General features: G+C 38.7%; 1 protein-coding gene across 2 annotated transcripts in view; it reads left to right on the top strand.

Annotated features, from left to right (window-relative positions):
• The window catches only part of ldlrap1b (low density lipoprotein receptor adaptor protein 1b), a 33644-nt gene extending 8438 nt beyond the window's left edge, over positions 1 to 25206 (top strand). Inside the window, exons 2-10 of one of the 2 annotated variants that reach the window (XM_055038729.1) lie at positions 7401 to 7543; positions 9389 to 9501; positions 11543 to 11657; positions 12928 to 13000; positions 17742 to 17837; positions 20214 to 20347; positions 20655 to 20689; positions 22168 to 22199; positions 24027 to 25206. In XM_055038729.1, coding sequence (XP_054894704.1) covers positions 7401 to 7543; positions 9389 to 9501; positions 11543 to 11657; positions 12928 to 13000; positions 17742 to 17837; positions 20214 to 20347; positions 20655 to 20689; positions 22168 to 22199; positions 24027 to 24073 — 788 coding nt within the window. In that variant the 3' untranslated portion in view covers positions 24074 to 25206. The remainder of the gene's footprint in view (positions 1 to 7400; positions 7544 to 9388; positions 9502 to 11542; positions 11658 to 12927; positions 13001 to 17741; positions 17838 to 20213; positions 20348 to 20654; positions 20690 to 22167; positions 22200 to 24026) is intronic. The other variant, XM_055038728.1, reaches the window with a different exon arrangement.
• Positions 25207 to 25216: the final 10 nt, after the last annotated feature.

The raw sequence follows: 25216 nt of genomic DNA, 5'->3' as shown, positions 1-25216 counted from the left end.
TTTGGCGTTTCTGGGTTTTGTTTAGTGTGGAGATGAATGTCACAAACGGTTAAGATGAGGGACGAATTTAATCTTTCCTTCTCCTTTGGTTTGTTCTCAGTTACACAATCATGTTGCTTAAGAGAGAGGCACATCCATTTTCTAGTTTCCAAACACTCTTTCGTGGAAAAAATTGCTGCGATGAAACCATGAATCCGTAATAATGACACTGATTTATGACTTTAGTTTTAAATGCCTTTATCACTGCTCACTCGCTCTCCTCCAGTCTAGCACTAAGAGCACGATGGAGAATTTATGGCACAGCAGAAAGGTCCTGCTGCTCCTACAGTTATTTAACTGTTGCTTCTCTCCAACTCTCTAAATAGTTCTGCTGAGAGTGTGTGCATTGGGTGCTTTCTGATTTTCATTTTTCTCTTTTTTTGACTGTTTTGCATCTGTTCTACTCTATTCTTTATAAATCATTCACAATTCTTCTTTTCCCCCCACTATCTGTTCTTACTAAATTCTCGCCTCATTACTGTCACTGTCTGTTAACAAGAAAAGCCGATTGCGATCTTCTCTGAACCTCTCTTTACCAAACCTTTCTAATTTGATAAGAAGATTCTCCAGTTTTGGTTTCGACAAAAACATCCACCCAAACTACAACATGTTGCAGTCCTTTTTTCTCCCTAATTCTGCACAGCCTCTGCTCTGAGATCCTTTTGATTATAAATTTGAAGACCTCTGCACCGTCTCGCCTCCCTGAATCTCTTGTAGCATCAAAAGGAAGCTCATTCTCTCTGTAGTTTTCTTGTCATTAAAATTTAATGGAAAGTGTAGACTCCAATGATTGAATATCACAGGGAAAAGAAACAATCACCTCAGAACAGCACATTTTAATCTAACAGATGGAACAGGTGGTTACAGATTGGCTGGTGACGCTGAGGTTTCTGTGTCAACAGGCCGGTCTCCACAGATTAACTCCATTATATTATATTATCTCTTTTGATGCTCAGTCTGAGCAGGTCAACAGCCATGGACTCAGCCTGTCCAACCTGCAGCTCACAGTCTTCTCCGAGTCTTGCTTACTGCCGCCATCACTATTAAGATGTTGTACAGCCTATCATGCAAGCTGCTAAACTCTCAGAAGCGTGTCTTCTCATCGAGTTGTGGCTTTTGGTCTGCCCGACCTCTTCCTGCCAATTTGCCCCAGTTTCTGAGAACCTTTTTGATGGCGACGGAAAGTGTTGTCACTGACACCTTGACTTTCTCTGCAATTTCACCAAAGGAAAGACCTTTATTTTAAGTTGTTAATGACCTTTTTCTCATCATTTAACAACACACTACTTTGTCATTGTCATTTTGAAATGTATTTTTCTGTTTTGGGTAACCTTACCCATTTTTAACCTTTGGCAGTTCACCACTTACTGCGTACCATTTCAAGCTATTATTGAACAGGGAATAAATAAATAAAAAATGGAGGGAATAAGTGCAATAGGAAGAATTTAGAATAGATTCATAAGATACTGACTACATAAACATAATAAAGAGATGGGCTGCCACTGTTGCCTTTCTTGTTTTAATCCACTCCTGATGCAGAACATCTGTTAATGTATTGGAGAACATTAACATTAGCAATGTGAATATTTTAATGTTTTTAGATAAATTTGAGCTTAATATCTTTAAAGTAAATTATTGAAGTAAAAATGGTATAAAACAGCCTTTTTCTTGTGCTCATGGATCTCTAGTATGACTTCAGAAAAGTAGCTTTTAAAATAGAAACGTTGCAAAATACCACAAAATTTAGGAACTTCAAATATGTCAATCACGTTCTGTACATGCATCATGACTCATGATGCATGTACGACTCATGATGCATGTACTTTTTCTTTTTTCCTACTTTTTTAAGAGGTATTTTTACTGTAATAATCTGTTGCAGTGACATTTCATCCATTCAGCGTTAAAACCCTCCCAAAACATCGTTTTGCTGTTGTATTTTATGTGGGACAATCATAGGTTTGTTCAGTCTGATCTTAGTTCAAAATTATGTGAGCTTCACAGCTTCTTGTTTTGTTCCTCTCATTACTTCCTCTGTCAGCGTCTCATCTTGAATTGTCAGGTTTAGATCAATGGTGAGCTTTACTCTTGGTTGCTTTGTTATGTTTTAATTTGTTTGTGTATATTTATGCACAACATCTAAAATGTTGCATAATCATGGCAAAAAGTTTATTAAAGTATAACACAAGTAATTTTGCAAAGGAGTTATCTTCTTTTAATTCAAGACTTTTTAGAAAAGTTTTGTATGAAAGTCTCAGATTAAGGCATTTTTTAAATTAAAGTATGCAATTTCTAATAGTTGCACATTTATATTGAAATTTTGCCCACTCTACTTTAAAACATAAAGTCTTAAATTGCTGTATAGAAAACTAAGACCATAAAATGTCATAAATCAATTTAAAAAGTAATTTGGCTTTTTAATACGTTCATCACAGGTCTTAAAACGTTCTACTTAATCTTGTAGAGTCTATGTATTTTCTTTTCCTCGTGGGACTTTTCTGTCAGGGAAAAGTTTGAGTTATTCTCAAACATCTGCATTATCAAACATCTGCATTACATTTTTCACTCAAAGATTAAGGCTGCCGCTGACTAGCTACTATGTCTTGGAAATATTGGTAATATTAAAAGCTAGCTAGCTTTTTTTGTGTCTGTCATTCACAAAAACTTCACCGCCAGTTTTCTGGCCAAAGTTAGCACATATCTGTGAATGTACAAATCTTACATCACATTCATAATGGTATTAAAATGTGGTAAATAAAGTTGGTGAAAGCTGTAGAAGCCCTGTTATCAGTATTTGGATCTTCTGTTTTCCAGAGTAGTATCAAATGTAACATGTTCATTAATGCTGTTTAGCAATTTCATCAAAACACAGACATGAAAACTGATTGCAAAAGCCTTGCATTAATGGCCTATAAGTCCTGCAGCTGGGTGTGTGAAAACAGTTCATGTAATAATTACAATAATAAATGCTGATGTCTTTTACGTGTCTTTGCTTGTGGCAGGATTATTTATCTTTGATGATTACTTTAAATTAGTCTTTATAATTGTAAATTCCTTCTTTCCATTACTCCACTCTTTAGCTCCCTCAGTTCTCAAATGGACTCTGGCTTGGCCACTCCAAATTATTTTGGTGATATAAAGAAATACTGACCCTGATCTGGCTGGATTTTCGGTTTTTTCATGAAAATCCACCAACACTTCCTCTCTTGCATTTCGTATCTTTTCTCTAGCGTTGTTTAGTTGCCCAACACTAATCTTGTTAGATATCATGTTGGTGAGAATTTTAACAGAGTTTTAATCCGAAATCAGTAGATGGTGAGAGTAATACGACGTTTGAGTCTCTAATAAACCTGACTTTGGGTTTCCTCCCCTTTTTCCTCTTATTTTTTTCTCAGCTCTGTATGTTAATGATTTTGAAAGATGCTGACCAGCTTATGTGTCCACACCTTTCTTGCTTCAGTGATCCGTCGCCTGTTCTCTCTCTCTGGTTTATTTCTAATCTCTGTCACCCAAACAAACCGCTCCCGGTGACCAGCCAAAGCTGCAGCCCTGAAGCCTTTTGAAGTTAGCAGCTGCAGAGAGGAGCTGCCATGGCTTCTGTCTGCAACTGGGGAGGAAGCAAGGGAGTGACTGTTATGCGAATGAAAATGTGCCTTGTATAAAAATGGATTAATAGTGTGCACGCTAGGCTAAAAATAGCTTGGGTTCATGAGTTGAACTGGCATCATGTTGGTTTTTAAAAAGTCTATCACATTCAGCAGGTTCTTTATTTGAGCAATTGGTGTACAGAAGAAATAATTTTTTTTTCTTCTTGAATCTCTACAATCAGGGTGAACTGCAGGTCAACTTTAAGTGTTGCTATAGACGGGTGCTTCTCAGATCTCCTGCTGGACCAGCAGAAGCTCCTTCAGCCATGCATTTCTGCTGACATCGTCGCCGTGTCTCGAATCTCGCCGAGCGCTCTCGAAGCACATCTGTCTGTCAAAATCCCCAGGAGCTCCGCAGGCCAGCAGAAGCAGCAAATGTCCAGTTCACTCAGGGTTCACTGTCCGTTTTTGTGAAAACCGAAGGTTAACTATTATCCTAAAGTGTTGAATGTCTGGATGTCTTAAGCGGCTCCACCTTGTAAAGGATATTTATAGTCCTCTCTGTAAGTTAACTGGAGACATGAATGGCAGCTTGTGATTCTTTGCCACAAGTTCAATTACAGAGTCCTTTAATGTAGCTGCAGGAGCAGCAGAGGAAAATCCGCTCTGTTCCCAGCACAAAGACCTTGACCCTGCAGGCTGCAGCGGGTGTTCCCAGTCAGACTCATTACTTAAGTATAGGTTTGGATGTGGCTCCATTTAGACCATTTTTAACCTTGTTACCGATGTGCAGCTGGCTTGGTTTGGCTTCCAAAGAGAGGAATACTATAGGTTTTAATTTCCTGCCACAGAACTAATGATTTCTGCACTCTAAATGACAGACAGTGTTCACTCTCAATAAATAATGCATTAGGAAAGCTTTTAAAATAAGTAAAGACTCTGACTCAACATGAATATTCACAAGTAGTGCAAGATGGGTTACATTTCTAGTTGGCATACAGGTTTTGAATGGAAAGCACACTTGATGTTTATTTTTGGATACAGAGTAATACAGATGATGAAACACAAAGTGAATTAATAGAATAGAATGGATATAGATAGGAAATCCAGGTGTAATAGCTCCATCAAATATATAAGTTCACACAAAAATAAGCCTGTTGCAATAAGTGATTAGTTGAGTAATTGACACTTTTCTCTCCTAAAACAAAGAACTTCCAAAGCTAATGATAAATTTTATGGATACCAAGGAAGGGCAAAGTGAAACATGAGGTAGACAAACATAAAAAGTGCATTTTCGTCAAATTTTCAGATATCCACCACAAACAATTATTATTTTTTTTTTTATATCCACAGCATTTCTAAAATGCTTAGGGGTATTTATGGGCACTAATATGTGCAAAACATGTCTTTGTTTTCTCAAATGGGACACAGAAGCAGATATGTCCCTAAAAATAATTTTACCGAGCAAATGGCGTCTCTCTACAATGACACAAGTTTGTCCACATTTTGACGAGTTCTTATGTCTACAATCTGGACACCATAATTATGCATTTTTACAGCCAGAGCAAAATGGTTTTGTGTTTGCAAAGACCAGAACTGTTTGCAGATTGTGGCAGGGGGAATACCGTCTGCTGAGAGATGGAGCTAATAATTAAGCAGGAAACAAAAGAAGACCAAACACTGATGGTGCAACGAGGCACTTAACAGGGATGGAGATGATTAGAGGGTGGGGTTGTTTGGTGGACTGCTGGAGCACAGCACAGTAGAAACCAAAGACCTGTTTGTTTGTTTGTTTGTTTGTTTTTCTGCCTGCTTCCTGTCTTTCCGGTATTATAACGTTAAATACATCAACTTTGTGTTGGATCCCTTCTTAGATTAAAAACCTCCTGATAGTGACGATATAACACAGATCACTTTGAAAATACTGAAGGCCATGTTGGTGTTTGGTGTTTGTTGGGCTTTTTGAAGAGACAAATGGATTCCCTCTCACACACTCACACAACATCCTAGGAATCCTGTTCTAAGCATCAAAGAAAAAGTTTTTTCTAGCTTCTGCTAGCTTTGTTTATCTTTTTGTGTCTAGTTTTATTTTAGCGCCGCATTGTTGAAGTAGTTTTTAGTTTCTCATCAACCAAATGACAGACCACTAGAATATTTCTAACATGGTCCAGTACTCATGCTCGTATTAAATTGACTTGATGCTTTAGAGAATCTCTGAATTATGTCTCTTTGCAAAGATGTGTTCAGAAGATGGCAATCAACTGAAGTCTTGGGATTTCTGATGGTTTAAAAGAGCTCAGTGCTGCTTCTGATGACGTTTACTAAGCATATTACATGGAGTGATTAAAGGAAGTAGCTATTTAAACTGGGATGGATAAAGTTGAAGCGTGTGAGAAGGTCAGAGGAAGTTTATGCTCCCAATCTATTTTAACCTCCAAATGTTTATTACAACAGAAAAGTAAAGCAGAGCGATCCACATTTATTCATTTATTTCACTCATATTTATTCAGGTTGTATTATTGGGATGCGAGAAAAAAACTAAACAAACAAAAAAAAAATACAATAAACTCTGTAACAATACTCGTAATGTAGAAATTTTGATTTAAATAAACTAGTAAAATATTAGCCATAGAAAGTTTTGTAAGATTGTGTTAGAATCTTACATATTTTGAACAGAATTGTAAAAAATTCAATCACTCTAAGCTAAACTAAGCTTGCATCTGGATTTCTTGACCGTTCTCAACTTCATGCAACTGTTTTTACAGCTTTGAGATTTTTAGATTATATTTGAGCTTCTGGTTCAGATGATATTTCCAGATTGGCTTTAGACTGTCTTGGCCTTAATTTCACAAATCCCCAGATCACTTTTAAGAGGCACGGCTTCTTCCAAAAGATATAATCTAATTTTATGTGGAGATAATAGTGCTGGAGATCAATCCAAGAAAAAAAAAACACAGCATGTTGTTCCTTAGTGTCAACAGACCCGCCTCACTGTCCAGCAGTCGACCCCTTGTTAGCGTTTGACCAACTGAGCTCCTGATTACGCTTTTCGATGGGAAAATTGCCTCAGTTTCAGTCCCATCTTAAATTAGAATTTTTTTGAAGAATTAAAATTTATGTTTATAACCTTTGGCTGTTTTTTTACTCAAAGTTTTGTGTTTATACATGTATGTTTTTTCACAAATAAAATTAGGGCTTTAAATAAAAATGCAGAAAACTATTTTTTGTTTCTTAGACCTGCCAGTTACAATTTTGACCAATTGTACAAACTTCATAGAGAAAATTAATATGCTGCAGCTTCCTTGATATTGGGAGTGATTTTGGATCTAACAGAAAGTGAAGGGATTATAATATTATTCCCATTTATGTTTAAATATTCTTAAATATTAAATATGCTTAATGAAACTTTTTTATCTGATCTTTATTAGTGTCAAAAAAGTGCAACACATGACATTCTGTTTGCTGACACATTAATAGGCCAAAAAGTGGAAGTTTTTGTGTTCTAATTTATGAAATTAATAGGAAATAAGTCAGATTGTTCTGTGTTTTTTCTGTATCTTTTCTGGCTACCTCCGGTCAGAAATGATCAAGGGACAATTGTCAGAATATTTAATATCTCTGCTGGTTTCTAATAATCACAATCACAATGTTGGTGAAACATAAAACATAAGCAGCATCATAAAAAAGCTTTTTATTTGCATTGACAGGACGTTCCTTGTGATGTTGTTTGTGTTCAGAAGTTTCACTGCTGTGCGTTTGTGTGTGTAATTTTTGTAGAGCTTCCAGAGAACTGGACGGACACGAGGGAGACTCTCCTGGAGGGCATGGTGTTTCACCTCAAATACCTGGGGGTGACGATGGTGGAGCAGCCCAAAGGCGAGGAGCTCTCTGCAGCCGCCGTCAAGAGGATAGTTGCCACGGTAAAACACCACAAACACACATTAACACAACCTGAATCAGCTTAAACACCCAAATCTCCTCTCTATGTAAATAACCTACCAACAGAAAAAGGAGTTTCTGTCAAGCATTTATAATATTTTCTCCACATCATCACCTCTGCCGCTCCAGAGGATTATGACCTGACTGGCACCTCAGTGAAATGTGATCTTCAAACGCATCGTTGACATTGTAGAAGACAATTAGTGTGGACCCTGCTATTCAGACTGCGGCTCCGGTAGAAACGGCTTAATGTTATGGGAGCCGACAGCTCGGTGAATAATGAAGTTAGAGACGGCACAATGGTGGGATTCTTGAGAGACGCTGATGAATGAGGGGGGAACTAAAAGGCTCTGATTTAGTCTAATCTGTTGGTGTCCGCTCTAAAGCGGATTACAGCTAAACTGATATGTTTTCTGACATTTTGATGAATAGCAAGACTTAGGCAGTGAGATTATAGGCATGATGGAGTTGTTTTACGTAACTGCCTCGGTTCATTTATGGTTTAGATATACATTACCTTCAGTGTTGGTAAATATTTGTGAAAAGCTTTAAGATAAAATAAGCTTTTACTGCAGTGCTGTAATCTCATACTGAAAATTTAGAAAAGTGCGACCTTTAATTTGCGTACATTTATTCTCTGGAGAAAGTTTTCGTCTCTGGTGCCACAGTCCTGCACTTATTACTCTCTTTTATGAACTGGGATGCTCTTAGTCTTTCATAACATTTCATATTTTGGCAATTTCTCTTTGCACATTCTCTGTAGATCTCCAGAGCCCGGAGCCTTTCTTGTTCTCTCTTCTTCTCAAATCTTTCTGTATTGATTTATAGGTTGGAAGACTCCATGATTCCCCTATTTTCAGTTTTCTGCCAGAAGCCAACAGATATCTGTTTAAAATGTGCTGCGATTTTTAAGAATTTATTCACTTCAATGAGGGTCTTTAAAGGAGAAACAGACTCGCATCGTTCCAGGACCTCCATCGTACCCAGCAGTGGACATGAGCTGCTTCCCCCCCCACCAATAATACAGACTGAAAGTAAATATATCATTATTATGAGGAAAGAAGATCAATCTTCTACTGATCTGAATAAATTACATTTCAGTTTTTGAGAGAAAAACTAAAGTATCACAAAGGACAAAATGTAAACGTATAAAACATTTTATGTTGGTGAAACATAAACAAAACATAAGCAACATCTTGATACCCCTTACCAACTCAGTCCTAAAACAAATATAAAAAAAACAAAACAAGAGAGGAGAGCTACATGTGTACATTTGTGATTGTGCCATCTCTCCCAAACAGCTATGGCGTCCAAAGGTTGCTGTAGCAACTTGGCAACTGTGTTCTTTACTTTTTTTAACGGTTCTTTCCGATTTTGAGGAATAACCAAGACAAATGGACCTCAGCGCGATGTTACCCCAAATGTACAGATGACTAAAAACAAAAAGTTCCTAGAAATTCTTCTCATCTTAAAACAAACTCTATTTTACTGAAATTCAAACAAACTTTCATGGGGTTTTGCTTCTGCAATGAAAGATAATTTGTGAAAATGTGAAGGGCTGTTTGTATGTCTGATTTTTCTCTCTGCAGTTGTTGTTTGGTCTCACATATATCTGAAAGCCTAATGAAAGGCTTGCTGAAACGTGGCAGTTTTAGTACCCCTCTGTCATCTCACTGGTGACTTTTCATTGTCTGACTACATCACCAATTAGCTCCGCAGGTTGTAATTTAGAAATGCAGATTTATCTTTTTCTCTCATACTCCCTCCTGTATTGTCTTCTCTGTGACCTCCGCCCTTTCCCTCTCTCCCTGCTCTCTCCTTTCTAGGCCAAAGCCAGTGGGAAAAAGCTCCAGAAAGTCACGCTGACGGTCTCGCCTCGTGGAATCATCCTTTACGACAGTGCCTCAAACCAGCTGATAGAAAATATCTCCATATACAGGTCAGTCATCCTGTCCAACCAACCTCGACCCGATCACGCCGAACTAAAGCAAAGTTCTTGTTCCTGCCTGGCTCTCATTTATCACTCTGTGGATGTGTGGCGTATCTGTGAGGGACAGGAAGACGAGTCGCCCTCTCAGCTGTTTTTCTCATCAATCTTAACTCCTTTGGGAACGCCGCAGCTGTTGTAAGTCTGAGCTTTTGCCCCAGGTGTCACAGGGTGCCACATCTGTCTTCTCTCGTTAAAACCTCACCTGCCTCAGCCTGCGAGCTTAGTTCATGACCCGATGAACCCGGCATGACTCACCTTTCACTTAATTCACTTATATAGGTCTGCATATCAAGAAGAGATGGGACTTTTCCATAAATGCTCCACAGATGGCTTACGATATTCTGAAGTTATATTTTTGCTCTTTCTCAGCCAAACTCTGAATGTGCAGGTCTATGGTTATTTCACTGATGTGCATTCATCTGCTATTTTATTTTACTCAAAGTTTATTGAAAGAGGGAGGAAGTAAAATTAGAAAGAAGTCAAAGTAAAGGTCCGCTGCATCCTAACAGTGAGAGGAAGTCCGAAATACTCTGAACTGAAAAAGGCTTCATTTGTGGAAATGAAAAATCCATAATGTAACCTCTAAGCATATTAACTTAGCATATTAATTTACTGTGGTGCAAGTCACATTACATCTGAGCATAAATTAACATAATTGCCTCAATGTCGATTGATTTCCATCTGCTTTTCTGTCTTACTTGCACAGAACTGTCCTTTACTTATTCTAAGATGGAAGAAGAAATAATTTGGTGAGGGGCAATATTTTGGCTCCTTCTGATCAGCTTTGTTGTAAACTCAAAAATCCAATCTTTTTTTTTTGACAGTGAACACATCAATTTCCACTTTGCGTTTCTTAGAAAAAAACTCAGATCCATTTGTTTTTATGTTAAAGAAGAAAGAATCTCAGAGGAAGCAAAGATATAAGTAGATGCAGAAACCTGGGCGGTATTTTCTAGAACATGTTCAGATAGTTTTTCAGGTCATTCAGGCTGTGAGAGGGCAAAAGAAAAACGTATAATCTGACTGCAGCAAAGTTGATCTGTTTTATGCTTTTGTGGAACATGCCGAGACGAATCTTTTTGGTGTGGATTCTCTTTGAAAACACACAAACCTCGCTGTATTAAGCACTAATTGCTGGTATAAGATCCTGAAGAGCTTTCTAAAACCCACTGGCCACAAATCGGATCAGTTCCACTCATGAAGCTCCTGCTGTTTAAACCTCTCTGTGTGCAAATCCATGTATTCATTATTTTATCTCCATTGGCAGCTAATGGCTTCAGCGTCTCATATTGTTTCCGGCGTGCCACATTCTCTCGTGTTGTTTTTGTCATTTTGCTCAGAAATGCTACACCTTTTTAAACATGATTCCAAGCAGATTGTTTCAGGTTGAGTCCAGCAGTGACTTTGTGGTGGTGCAGAAACCTAAAGCAGCTGCTCTGAGTGGAATGCAGCTTTGTTCCTCATACATCTGCTAAGAGAAAAAAGCAAAAAGTTCCTTAGACTTCTGGTTTCCCTAATGTCGCCCCACCCAAATATTTGCAGCAAATCTTTGTTGCTCAAACCCGACCTCAAATATTATGACTCGGGATGATTGGACAGTGAGGATGATGCTCAGTGTTGCAAGAAGGGCAGACAGAGGACAGATAGCAGAAATTCATTAAAGTCATCCTTGTTTTTGCCTGTCCATCCCTGCTCATGGCTTCAACATTAGAATAACGACATCATTCTGAAGTGATGGAGAAAAGCTATTTGTAAGTCATTATAGCTTGATTTAAAGGCTTTCTCTGCACCTGAGTCTGACGAGCAGGACTTATTACCGCCACACGACACGGGAATGGCACAGCGGGACGCCCTTCTACTTCCCTTTCACTTTTAAGCGCCAGAGACTGCAAAAAGCAACATCCCATATAAAATAGATATTTTAGGCACAGATAATCATCCTACTTTCTCTGTAATTGGGTTAAAGTGCTTGCATATGTGTTTATTTCAGAATATCATATTGCACTGCGGACAAGATGCACGATAAGGTGTTTGCCTACATCGCCCAGAGCCAGCACAACGAGACTCTCGAGTGTCACGCCTTCCTCTGCTCCAAGAGAAAAATGGTGAGTAATAATAAGATCCCGCCCGCACGGGCATGCTAACCGTTTAAGGCCCATGTTCACTTAGAGGACCCAAAAATTGAAAGTAGGACTTTGTTACTGAGCAACAGTTATGTCCTTTTCACCCCAGGTAAGGAAATTGTGATGTTTTCTCTGGTTTTTAAATGGTTTAACTCGACACATGCATATCGTGTTCTGATACGTCTGTGCATAGAGGCTCTTGAAGGACTGCTTCCAACCACATCATATACAGAAGAATGTGCAATGCCCATTTGCACATTTTTCTATCACAGTTTTTCCTTCCAATCAACTTTCCATGAAAATGCTTGTGTACAGCACCTTTTCTACTGCCAGCTTCTTTGTTGATAACATTGTGGGGTTTACACTCCTTGTGGGTGGTGTCACTAGTGTTCTTATGACAGTGTAGAGGTGTTAGCGCCTTCCTGTCGCTAACACCTCTATGTGAAACGTCAATTTTTACTGTTCTTATGAAATATTCAAACCTCTTTCAATACTAAATACGGTTATCAAAACTCTTGAAATTCTTAACTTTATGTAATGAAGGAGAGTAATATGAGTCTAAGTTTAGTTTTGAATTTAATTGAATTAATGAAATCGATTTATTCTGTGTTGATTTGATTTATTGAGATGCAGCCTGCGTTGTGCAGGTTCAGAAAATCTCGTTTCATAAATCCATAGAATGATGAGTTTTCTTACAACGAAGACTGAAACAATTTTCCTGGAAGTCAACAAACTACCCTCAGTGGGAGTGACCTCTCTGAAATGTTAATGTGTTGTCCAGGGCGACAGGAAATGATGTGGACAGAGCCGTAAACATGGAGTAGAGGTAATTTTAGCTGTGCTACCAACATGGAAAACACTCAGAAAACCCATTCGCTCCTGCAACACTTCGACTTTTATTCATGCAGACTAATACATGTGAAGTTAGAAGAAGGAAGTCAAAGAGGCTGTGATTCTTCTTCTTGGCATTCTCGCATCCCTGGAGGTTTTCTGAATGACGGAGCCACTCCCTCTTGTTCCTTCCTCCCACTAATTTAGTTGTGGCCAAAAGGCCACGTATCCTCCCAGTCGCACAAACAACTAGTCATGCAATCCACTGGTTCCTCTTGCCTCTCCTCAAGTACCTTAAGACGAAGCCTCCTGTGTTTGCGGTCGCTTCCTGTTTGTGTCAAGACGACGGCTCTCGCCTTCCTGTCGCTGACACGCGTGACGGTATTTTTCATCCCCGACTGACATCTGTCTCTCCTCACAGGCCCAGGCCGTAACCCTGACGGTGGCTCAGGCTTTCAGAGTGGCATTCGAGTTCTGGCAAGCTTCCAAGGAAGGTACGTATGGTCACAGTTTCCCTCTGACAGATGAGTGAAAACTCACCTTACGGCCTACACATCCCTCACCTTTCTTCTTTATCCTGTTCATGTCAACAGAAAAATGCATGTGTAGCTATTTTTCACACATTCAGAGAAATTTTACAGCCACATTAATTAAACCAAACCATGAATTAGTGCACATAGAGAGCTGTTTGAGTTTAGTGATGGCTAACTGTAACAATCACCTCTAAGAATCTTCTAGGCCCGTTTAAGCTGAATCAGCGTTTAAAAAATTAAAAACTACTAACTCAGAATCTGGAGATGCAAATTCAACTTTCTAGGTTACAGTCAATAAAGATGTAAAAGAGGATCTGAAATAATTTTGTATTTTAGTCAGCATTAGTGGTTTATTTCCTTTTTCTGTCGATCAAAGTGAAACTGTGCAGTGTTTTGATTGCTCGCATAAGCTGTTCTAAGTTCACTGTTTCACAACCTTGTCATTTTTATAATGAATATGATTTATTCTGTAACATACATTCTGTCATTTATAAAACAAGACAAGAACAAAATGAAAAAAAAAAAGAATTTTTCTCTGTTTTACAGCATTGCTTCATATTTACTTTGCAAGTTTTCATGTATCTTCTTAAGAACCCACCACTGCTTTTTATTGAGGTTGAGGTTTATTCAGCTTTTCTGTTCTAGATTTGGTTTGTTGTTGATGACTAGATTGAGTCAAACTTCAGCTTTTTCTTACATTTGACTGTAGAACCCAACCCAAGCTCTACACATCTTTTTTCCCCTGAATGTTCACCAGTTATTGAACCAGTTCTTCTAACAGGAACCAAAAGGTCAATGAGGTTGAGATGGACTTTTGCATGTTCCAGAAGTCTTGTGGTTGATCCAGAACCACCTTTGTAAATCCAAGTTGTGCTGCCATATTTTTGTTGTGCTTTCAGCCTTTCCAAACAAGCCCTGCTTGTTTTCTATTTGTGCCATTGTTATTTTGTTTAATATGCTAACTTGGGCTTTCTGGGTCTTTAGAGAGAAAATTTTGATTTTTTATACATTTACTGGTGATGTTCACATCTGAACATCAAAAACCAACAAAATCTGGACATTTCAGTCTTGGAAGTTGTAAGGTTTTAGCGAGCGAGGACTGTGAATGAACTAAGTGTTGCCCGAGGCAGATGTGTGGGAACGTGGATTTTCTCTTCACTGCATCCTTAAACACAGTGCTTTCCTTCCCTTATTATATATTTGTGTGTGTTTTATTAGTCTTGCTGGTACTTTGATATTTTTAATATTCTACTTAATATACCTAAGTTTATGTCTTTGAAGACAGCATACAGTCGGAGCAACTGTGTGAGCAGGGTAGCTAAACCAAGCAGTAGTTTGTTTGTTTTTGTTTTTTTTTAAAGCTCAGTAGAGCATATGTGTGTAATTTACTGCATGTTTGACTCCTCTGTAAATGGGCATATCATACCACATATTATAGTTCCTGCATTCCCAGTCCTCCTCTCACCACCACCTTACTCATTTTTTACATGTGTGTTGCCTTGTTGGTGGTCTTTTGAATTCATTGATTGTCCATTTGCTGCCTGCATTGTTTTGCACCTGCAGCTTGATCGTAGAAGCGTTCTCGTCTCTCCCATCAGTGCTCATCCCGGTGCTTGCTGCCAAGGCTGATAAAGAATGAGGGAGCAACTGGGTAGGATGTGGGGGCAATAAAGCATAAAAGGGTGGCGCTCAGAGGGCTGCTGAGAGAAAGGAAAATGATTGTGCGCTTGTGTCAGCTGAAGCTCAGCCCCATGACACGTTCAATGTCAGTGCCTTGGATGCCGTCTCACACGAAGGCTGATTTATGCAGTCCTTTAGAGACGCACGTCTGCACCAGACGAAAGGCAACGTTTCTACCAGCTTTTCCTTCTTATGTCTTCTAAGGAAGACATACATTTTTTTGTGTTTTGTTTACACCAAGGCCAAGGATTCCTCGCTTCACACCTACTCAGACCTTTTATTTTTCATGCTTTCGGTTAAATACTTAAAATTGAATTAAACCTTTTTAGTGTTTCACTCAAGCTCCCTTCTTCTGCTCACGTTATCCTTCTCCTCATCCTTGAAACTTCAGAAGAGGCAAAGTATATATATATATATTTTCTGTAAACAGATTTCCTTTAGAAACTGATTCCCAAAGTAATCTTCTGAGTCTGACCCCTCAGGATTAAGGCAGGCAGGAACAGGAGTCTGGTTTTCTTGTGTTTTGGAAGAGCTCTTCTCGCACCACCCACTGTGGTTCTCCTCAGTGCAACACACATGCCTGACCCACATTCCTCCGTATATTACATCTCCCAACTCTGTTCTTAAATCTGCTCTCATAGAATATTCACTGTAAACACTACAGCAGGGAAGTATGTTTACATCGGCTTGTTTAGGAGGAGCCGGAGTGAGCTTCAGAGCGCCTGGGGAAACCTTCATCGCTCTCTCTCATTGCTAAGCTATCGGGACTCTTGGGAGATTGATTTTTTTTTTTTCTAAATAGATGGGTGGTGACGAAATAAAAAATATTTGCCTGCTGTTGCTCCACAGGACCTTAATTTGCAGTAGGCCAGCCCTTTAGGGTAGGGCTGTAATAACAAAAACCTTTGCACACACTGAGATAAAAAAAAAAAAACACAAACAAAAAAAACACCATTGTTGGTGAAGAAGTGCAATTTGACATAAAAATAAAAATCTCTGCAGAATTGTGTAATTTAAAAAAAATGCTTTAAAATTCCAAGAACTGTGACAACTTTAATTTCTCAAATTTTGACATCCATCTTGCCATGCATGTTGACATACTGAAAAAAGTGCCTAACAAAAGGATATGAAGCTGATTTTTTTTTGGAAGGGTAACATCAATTCTGTCACATATACAAAGTTTTTGTGTTGTTTTCTATAAATTTCTTTTTTAACAGTGAGCACATATTGAGATTAAGGGTGTGGATTCCCAAAGCAATCTTCTGAGTTTTCGGCAACATTAGAACTGTTATGTCAGGGTCAACTGAGCTCTTGGTAGTTCAATCATCTTTGATTTCCTCTCTGATTTGTAAAGCTGCCAGCAAAATCGATCAGAAACTAGGTCGTGCTGTCAGTATCATTTTCAGTTTTAGGCTTCCAGGACGCTGACGTGGATGAATCTTAATCAGTGCAGAGATTGTGCACGCAGCATAACATGAGTAACATTGTTATTACTGCAGTACCTGAGCTTGGATACACACAAATAAGCAGTAAACCTGTCGTGTAACTTTTTTCACATGTCCACAAAAAATTGGTCTCAGCCCGGCTGAGTGATGGTCCTGCTGTCCCACCTTTTGAAATGTGTAGTAAAACTAAGCAGAAGTATTGTTTTTTTACCTTGTTGAAATGAAAAGCAGATATGTGTTTGCATATATAAAACATAAAAGTATTTTAGAATAGACAGTCTAAAAAGTTTGTTTCACCTTTCACTCCTAAAACGTGAGAGCTGGTGCCATGTCGTTTGACCTTTAGATTTCCCCAACAGAATGTCAGAGAACAATACATAATCTGTCATGGAGTCGACATTGTGAAGTGTTGTGCAAATGCATTGTCCAGCTTTGTCCTATGAATAGACCTTTGTCCTCTGAGGGAGAAGTCTCAACCTTTGCTGAGTTATTGGTGCCATTCAGTCCAGACGTTCTGTGAAAGGGTGATAAATATAGGCCCAGAAATCGCTCTGCAAGGGGAGGCGCTACTGTAGCGCTGCACTGCAGGAAGTCTACAACCGGCTGTTGTTGCTCATTTTGTGTGACTTGCACTTTATTGAAAACTGTCTGTGAGTAGAGCTCTCTATCCGTCTGTGTTTATGCACGAGATGCCTCTGGAGGTGCAGACGGTGCCCTCCTGTAGGGCGAAGCCAACAGATGTTTTAGGAGCCACTTTAACTTCTGTTTACTCTCTTACAGTGCTTGCTGTATTCATATTAGGGATGCAAATAATTAATCGACTTGATGATCAATGACTTATTAGATTAAAATTGGTTCCAATCGATTAACATCCACCTAAGCCTTCTTTTAGTGTTATTATTTGGCCACCATCTAGAAAAAGGCGTCATTCATTATTTTCATCTTTTATGTTTCTGTTCAACAACCTAAGTGGTTCCTGTTTTGGTGTATCTTATAAATATGTCTATTGTGAGAAAAACCAATATTTTCTGTTTATTCAGTAGCTGTATAATACAGCTGACACAAAATAACGTGGAAATTATTATTATTTTTTATTCAACATATTGACAAAAATAACTTTTTTTACATATTTTTAATCCATCTTTGTTAATGGAAAGACGGTCAGCCCTCTTGATACAAGAGAAAAAAGTCAGGTTTTCAATAAAATGGCCACGTATCAATTAATTGTTAGTCAAGGGATGAGATCAATCAGCTTTAGATTAACTCATTAATTGATGACTTGCGTCTTTAATTTCTTCTTCATATTTCCTTGCATTACTACGTCAAGTTATTATTGTGATTTCATGCGATGGACCAATGCAAACTAGTGAATAGCTATGAAGTAGAGGGATAATGATGCATGGTTCTAGAAATAAAATCCAACAAAGTTTGACCTGTTTGTCAAACATTTTACTTCTACTTATTTTTCAGCTGCTAGAAAAATAGCAGTACTTTAAGCAGTGCACTGCAGAAGAGTTGGTCACACCTTCTTGACCTTCGCTGACTTGTTGTTCTTTGTGCTGACTTATCGTCCACAGACAAAGAGAAACGAGTGAAGTCGGGTTCAGATGGCGAAGGAGCCAGCAACTCTCAGTCGGACAGCTCGGCCAGCCTGGGCAGCCTGAAGGGAGGAGGTGAGTCCTGTCACCCGTCATCACGTCTTTCTCACCCTCGCTGTCACAGCAATCATATTCTCAGGGGGGAGAGGAAGAGTGTTCGGCCACTCGTTAAAAGGTTGGCCTACATCGGAGCTGCAGGTCGGCTAGATTCTCACAGTAAGACGCCATTAATCTGAACAGGAAGTGACAGTTTAAGGTGATCGTGTTTGATGATAATCGACTCTTTAATTTAGAAGCAATCGGCCGCGTTGTGATCTGCTGAAATAAATCCTGCCTCAGTAATCCCTGTGACAATCTGCGATAACGGCTATTATCATACAGTGGAGCCCAGTCTTATTCATAAAAGCATGAATAAGACTGTGTTTGATTTGAATTAGTAAGATGATACGGCCATTAACATGTCGACATCTACTCATCCAGATAAAATCCTGTTTTTATTTCTCTAAAATGGCTGCAGGGTTCGCTCACAGAGAGCCTTTCTGTTTCTGATACCAGAACAACACACTACATTATTCATTGTTTTCTTCCTGATCTTTCTAAAAGCCTGAATTTTGTGAAAATCTGAAAACATCCACTCTGTAGCAACCTTCATCCTCTGCTCGGCCAGCTGGGCTCAGGCCAGACAGGGATCTCGTCTCTAAATCCATCCTGACACTACATGTGGCCTTGAATGTGAAACGTTTCATGACACGTGGGGTTTTTTGGGATAATCCTCAGAGAAACAAGTCTTGGACTTTTTTTTTTTGCAAAAGCAGGAGCTCTGTGTCAACACGTTTGGACTTGTTGGGTCATTTAACTGCCAGAGGAAAGGAATTTCCTCAAGGCAAATTGGCATAATTGTACAGGGGAAGGAAGCTTTAGAGTGCTTCTGGGAAACAGACAGAACAATCCTCTGAAGTAGAAGTTGGAGGAAGATCTTTTTTTTTTCTTTTTTCTTTAGTAAGAAAGTTACATTCTTGTACCGTTCACTGTGATCAAATAGCATGTCACGGCTCAGCAGCGTTGCTGAAAGGTGAGTCAGCTTTATTGATGTGACATGATACCTTCAACTCTCTCTTGGAACCGCGTCTCTTACTGCGGCTCTAAATTATAGCCCATCCTGATTGCCAGGGGATTTCTCCTGCTGGGGTATCATCTTCCTTACCAAAGGTCTAACTCTACACAAGGCTGAATGTCAAACTACAAATAACACTTGCATTTTCTCTCAGTGAAATATTGTTTTTCTTTTAATATAATGTTTTGTATGGAAATTCACATATTTTCTACAGATGCCAAAGAAACATTCTCAAATATTCTGAGAATGTGACAAACAGGCTTTTACTGTCATTGCCTGTCATCTGCTTCAATTCCACCATCTAATTCTTAGATTCCCAAAAAAATGCCTTTGGTAGACACTTAATAAGACAAATCGGTCCAATCCAGCAACATAGCCAAACCAGCTGCATTGTTTTTTTTTTTTGTGTGTGTGTGTGTAATTTTTTTTCTGTTTTTTGCCTTTTCATCAACCCTGAAAACAAATACTGAGCTCAAAAATGTCTTATTCAAAGGTTTATCTCCCATGTCACTAAGTGGAAACCTTCAATAGGAGCAGGTTTAGCAGTTATGTGTTCTGTTCCAATCTCACTTGAACCAGGAGCACTTTCTATGTGGAACAAATACGAGGAGTGTATAAACCTAATGTCGCTGTCACTGGCACATTTGAGGAAAGAGTCACGTGTACACACAAAAGAACTAGACCAGGGGAGAACAAAGACAAAAAGAGTACCAGTATTTACTGGCAGCTGTAGCTCCATCAGCGGTAACTGAGAACAGAAAACGGTAAATGCTTCTCAGATGTCCAAAATGTTAGAAAAGGAAATGTGTAAAAAGCTTGAGTTTGGAAAAGTACAAATTTTTACCAAAGAACTGTTGCAACATATGACCTACAGCACAAGAATAAAAGAAATTTACACAGTACTTGAATTTGCAACTTAAAACATTCTAAAAGGGCAAAATGCTGTAAACTTAAACATGTCTGAGTTGTCATGAGATCTTGCAGCAGCAGGTGAATCTGTACTGTGGATTACTCTCTGCTAGAGATTGCCTCTCATATTGGATTTGGATGGTGCGGATATTAAAAATCACACACACTGACCCATACATTAGGATTGGACCAAGATTAGTGTTGATACACATTAATCATCATGTGTGCTATTACAAACCAATCTCGTTGCAGACCAGAGACATCGTGGGTGTTAGTTATGAAAGTCAGGAGCTTGCACTCTTTTGGCAGCAGATCGTTGATTACCGTAATAAGTTCCTTTGCTGCTTTAATGATTTCACACATGCCTGAAACTAACATCTGCTAATAGTACGCACTCAAATGGAGTGAACTTTTCCTGTGTTTTACAGATGCAGCCACGGCAACTCTCCTGGAGTTTGCAGAGGGAGCCAAAGCGGCACAGGCCCACTCAGGAGCAAAACCAGCCGAGTCGGATCCCTTCATGGTGAATAATCACTCGGCGGAGAACAACAATACCGTTTGGGTAAGACAAGAGTGGTGTTGGCCAACATGTCTCAGCTGCTGGGGTTTGATAAGAAGAATGCCTCATAGAAATACTGATTAAATGCTACCAAGTGATATACTTTACTTGCTGTGGTCAAAGTGGGCACCATGGTTGTGCTGTAGCCGCTTTGAGGTGGACAATAGCCTATTGACAGAAGCGGTCTTATCTAATGCACACATGGCAGAGGAGGGTGTGGGACTTTTGATAACAGGGAAAGAAGGCGAGTTTCACATACATGCATGTTTTCACAGTAAAACCTTATATTTCTCTGTGTTGTGTCTGACAGGAGCTGGAGGATGGTCTGGATGAGGCGTTTTCAAGGTGAGGGTTGCAGTGACGTTTGGAGGGTTTCCTGAAATTAAATTGGCATAATGACTTCCAAGTCCTCAGTTTGGGCTTGCCAGATCAAATAATAAAATACAGCCTCTCTCTTGGTTCGGTTACACTCCAGCAGACAGGAGAGGCAGGAAGAGGCTCCAGTTTAGCTGACATTTGACCTGAGTCATGCTCCGTATGTTGGCTCTGGTCGAGGCCCACACAGTGATTCTATATTCCATCAACAAATCTTTCTGTTTTGAGACACTATTTGGTACTTTAAACTTCAATCAAAGGAAGAATAATCCTAAAGTATCCATAAAAAAGTATTTTAAAGTAAATGCTCAGTGAGCATTCTGAAATAAGTTGATCAGCTGCCAGGTTGGGCTTTATTTCCTTTTAATATAAGTGCATTTTATTTTGTCTTGTCCTGCTGAAGAAAATTGGATCCTGAGTATTTTTAATCAGACTCTACAGGCCATTTCAGACCCGTTATCAGATGATTATTTGTCTGCACACGCTGTAATTACACGTTGATGCCGTTAGTCTCCAGTTCTTAGATTAATGAGGATGCTCACAGTGCAAGCTGTGATGGGGCTGCACATCGGGCCGGCTTGCTGGACACTGATTGTGTTTGTCGCAGTTGAACTTTAGATAGAGATAAAGGATTAAAGCCAGGATGTGGAGTATTTGATAGAGATTATTTCGGAGGCAATATTTTGTATCAAATTCAATTCAGATGTTTGAGTCCAACCTTGTTGCAATCTGAACCTTTGCTGCCATCTGCTGGTTGAATTCAACTAGAGTATAAGCCTCGTCACAGTGTGTCCCATTTTATTCTGATTTTAAATGACAGACCAACACTAAGGAATACATAGCTGTCCAACTTTCCCTCATTTTTTTAGGATTACAAATCCTTGGCAAAATAATTTTTTCCTGTCAGGTTCAAGTCTTTCTGTATTTCTACCACCTTTGCACATATAAAACTGTCTCTCATTTTCATTCTTCTTTACAAATTACGGTAGCTGAACACAGATTTCTTTCAGTGTGGCTGTATAGCAGTTTGTAAGCCTTGTCACAAAAATCCCTTTAGCATTTAGATCTGGACTCAGATCATTCTGACACACGTTTTGCTCCAAACTGCTCCACTGCGGATCTGCTTGTACTTCCTGCAACTCCATCATATGTCAGTAACAGGTTTTCCTTCAGGATTCCACGGGTTCTCCTTCTCTTCCTTTTGTGTTGGTCTGTCACATTAAATCTAAATAAGAAAAACTGATGTTTGAAGTTATAATGTACCAACATAGGGAAACATTAAACCAATCTACAATTTTTTTAAACCTCTGGTCTTATTTAAATTTGCACCAATAGAATCAAACAACATGAGAAGAAATTGACCATTTATAACTTAATGAGGAAATGGTTCGGAGGAGCTGTAAGCTGAATTGTTCCCTGACTTGTGATGTTTCCTTTGCACCCCTCAGCCGCAGTCTGGATAGCTTTGAATCCTACTCAGGTAACAATTGTCATGAATCATTTCCTCCTCATCAACCCACCGTTCCAGCCTGCTCATCTGTGTTCAGCCAGAACATTTCCAGCGTGTAGCTTTGTGTTACTTTTGAAATAGTTTAACATAGTCGACTCAAACCTAAGGAACTTTCAGCCACTGTGTCCACGTCTTCATCACCAATGTACGACCTTTGTTTTTCTGCATCACATCCATCACTTTTGCACATTTGACACAGACTGTGTGTTCACATGTAGCGCTAACAGAGCAGATTGTGGTGCAGTATGATCAAATTAACTGCTGTAATTGGTTTCTTTAAAATATTATTTTCACCTTTCACTATCATAAACAGAATGCCCATGTTATATTTATAATATAGTGCAAAAGTTTTCATTCATTCATTCTTTCTTTATATTTTGCTTCCAAGCAGTGGGACTTTCCTGTAATCTTTTAAGAGCTTTAGATCAGTAGTTCTCCAGCCTGTTTGAAAGTGTTATTTGGGCTTTTTAACTGTTGTAGCTGCTGCATTGTGCTGTTTTTTTTTCCTTTGTTGAGACCATAGAGACACTATTACTCTGAAAATGAAAGCATGTCATAGCTTTTTCTCCTTTTTGACAAGAAAAAATATTTTTTTGGCATGGGTACTTTCCTGTGTTGGACTTTTTGTTGATTAAAATTTAAGTTTAAGTCCATAACAGCACCAGTGTATTTGGCTCGCTGCAGTTTTAACCCTTCCTGAGACTAGCAGAATATTGTTTTTTTAATTGGAGTAAAAATAATGACTTGACATTTGTAGATAAGCTGAAAACAATTCTTGCGGAGGCATGCTTTGACTAGACTTACGCAGTAACTGTAAGGGATTGTGTTCATACAGTAAAACACAAATATACAATCGTGTGTCATCAGCATATAGATGGTATGAGATGTTCAGAGTTTCCACTCTGTCTGAATCGAGTTCACAAGCATCAAAATCAATATGAAGTAGAGTATGGAAAAAAAAGTTAGTTAATGTCTAAGAAGATACAAGTTTAATATACATTTATTTGAAAAAAAATAAAAGGGGTTGTTTCACAGCGTTTTTGGCATTTGGAGACATTTCACTGAACTTTTGGTTCTATTTTTAGAGGCCAAGCAAAATATTAGTACTTGTAGTTGTTGAATGTTTACGGACAAAACCAAAGCAGCAAAGATTACAAAATGGGCTTTAAAAAAATCTGATGGCAAAGAATTTATTCCAGACTTAATCTGATCTAAGATGGTTTAGATATTCTTTACCATACTTTGGAACCAAGCCAATCTTTGCTTCACATTTTGTGTTAGTGGAACATGCAGATAAAAAAATGTGTTAAACAACCTTGCAAGTTTAACACAAGGTCTAATAATTAAAGTCGAATATAAGTGGGATGAGATTAGAGCCTTGAGGAACTCCAGACCTGTGTGATCTCTGTTTGCTTCAATGTATATTTGCCAAATGTCTGAAGCAAAATAACCTGTAATATTTAAATCAGTTTAGCCACAATATTTAATATTCCGTCAGATTGTTCTAAGTCTAATCAACGTTATGATCAACGTCAAATGCAGCACCCAGCTCAGGAAACATCAAGACACAAGTTTGCGATGCGTCACTGTTGAGACTTGTATTATTATATAGTTTTACAGGTGCCATCTCTGAAGATTACAAGAGCAGCTGCTGTGCATTGGAAGTCAAATCTAATGAGACTAGGGATGATTAGAAATATTTGTGCTGTATTTTTTTTTTATCCTCATGTGAAGTAAACATTGTGTCTTTTGTCTAAGTTAAGTTTAAAATGTCTCATTTTCTTTTGCTTTTTGCAGACTCGCTGAGTCTCGCACTAACCCCCAGGTCCTGGACATTGGGGTAAATCCTCAGGACTTGAACAATGAAGAGTGCCTCACCTCAGGCAAATGGGACCAAGAAGAGACAGACTCAGCTGCACAAAAAGACACGTTTGAGTTCTAAAGTAAAACCTCTGCCAAGAAGAAGGGAAAACCAGGGGAGGAAAAGAAGACAAAATGCTGGTAGAATAGATACAGAAGCTCGTGAAATCAGCAAGTTTTCCCAGCTTCTCCCTGCTGACATGTTTTCGAACGGTCTGTGGATCTCTGATGGCTCTGAATCCACCTGAGCAGAGAAGGACAACACGAGCTGACTGTTCACACACCAGGCCAAAGCAATACAAACCAGTTCACCCCTTTACTTTCAATGAAAAAAAAAAAAAAAAACATGCAGCAACTCCATGTTTTGTTACAGCCAGTCAGTTATTATGTTTTGTTTTTACCTATCACTCCTATGTATGTGTACACTGCGACACAGAAGGCGTGTGAGAGCTACCGCTGTTGTTTTCTTTAGCAGATTGGATGCTAACTTGTTAAATCCATACTGTGTTCAGCAGGACGTTACTACCTATATGTGTGTCACAACTCCAGTGGGCACAAAAGCTTTAAAAAATGTGTCAAAACAAAGTGACAATCCTATTTTTTTCTACTGCAAAAACTATTTTTGCACTCAGCTTTCATTCTTCTTTAAAAGTACAGAATTTATGTAAGGGGATTTTAAAGTCAAACACCTTTTTGCTTTCAGACTAATTGCTTTTAATCCTCAACTTGAAAAACTGTTTAATAACTCTGAATCCCTGCTCTAAATTTGTGTGACGAATACATTGACACTGTGGTGTGTAACACAGTTTTATTAAAAGCAATTGCCAATTCATAATTCCCACTCAGGCTCAAGGCTGTAATAAGAAAAGCAATCAGTTACTTTAATCTCTCGTGTTCATTTGAACTCTTGGATTCAGACTTGTTAAACAGATCATTAAGAGGATGAAGAGCTTTTATTGGCACTCGGACGGCATTTGTCAAAATATGTTACAGTGACATTCAGTTTACAATTTTTAATTCCCCTCTTATCCCAAAGGGACTGTTCCCAGTGTTATTTTTGGTGTTTGTTTTTTGCATTAATTTAAGTTACATAAATTTTAATAAAAATCTAATTATATTTTTTTGTG

The sequence above is a fragment of the Poeciliopsis prolifica genome, unplaced genomic scaffold, assembly GCF_027474105.1.
Source record: "Poeciliopsis prolifica strain line A6 unplaced genomic scaffold, Auburn_PproV2 SCAFFOLD013, whole genome shotgun sequence".
Classification (NCBI taxonomy): domain Eukaryota; kingdom Metazoa; phylum Chordata; class Actinopteri; order Cyprinodontiformes; family Poeciliidae; genus Poeciliopsis; species Poeciliopsis prolifica.
The sequence above is the reverse complement of the archived record's forward strand: the minus strand, read 5'-3'. Positions and strand labels throughout refer to the sequence as shown.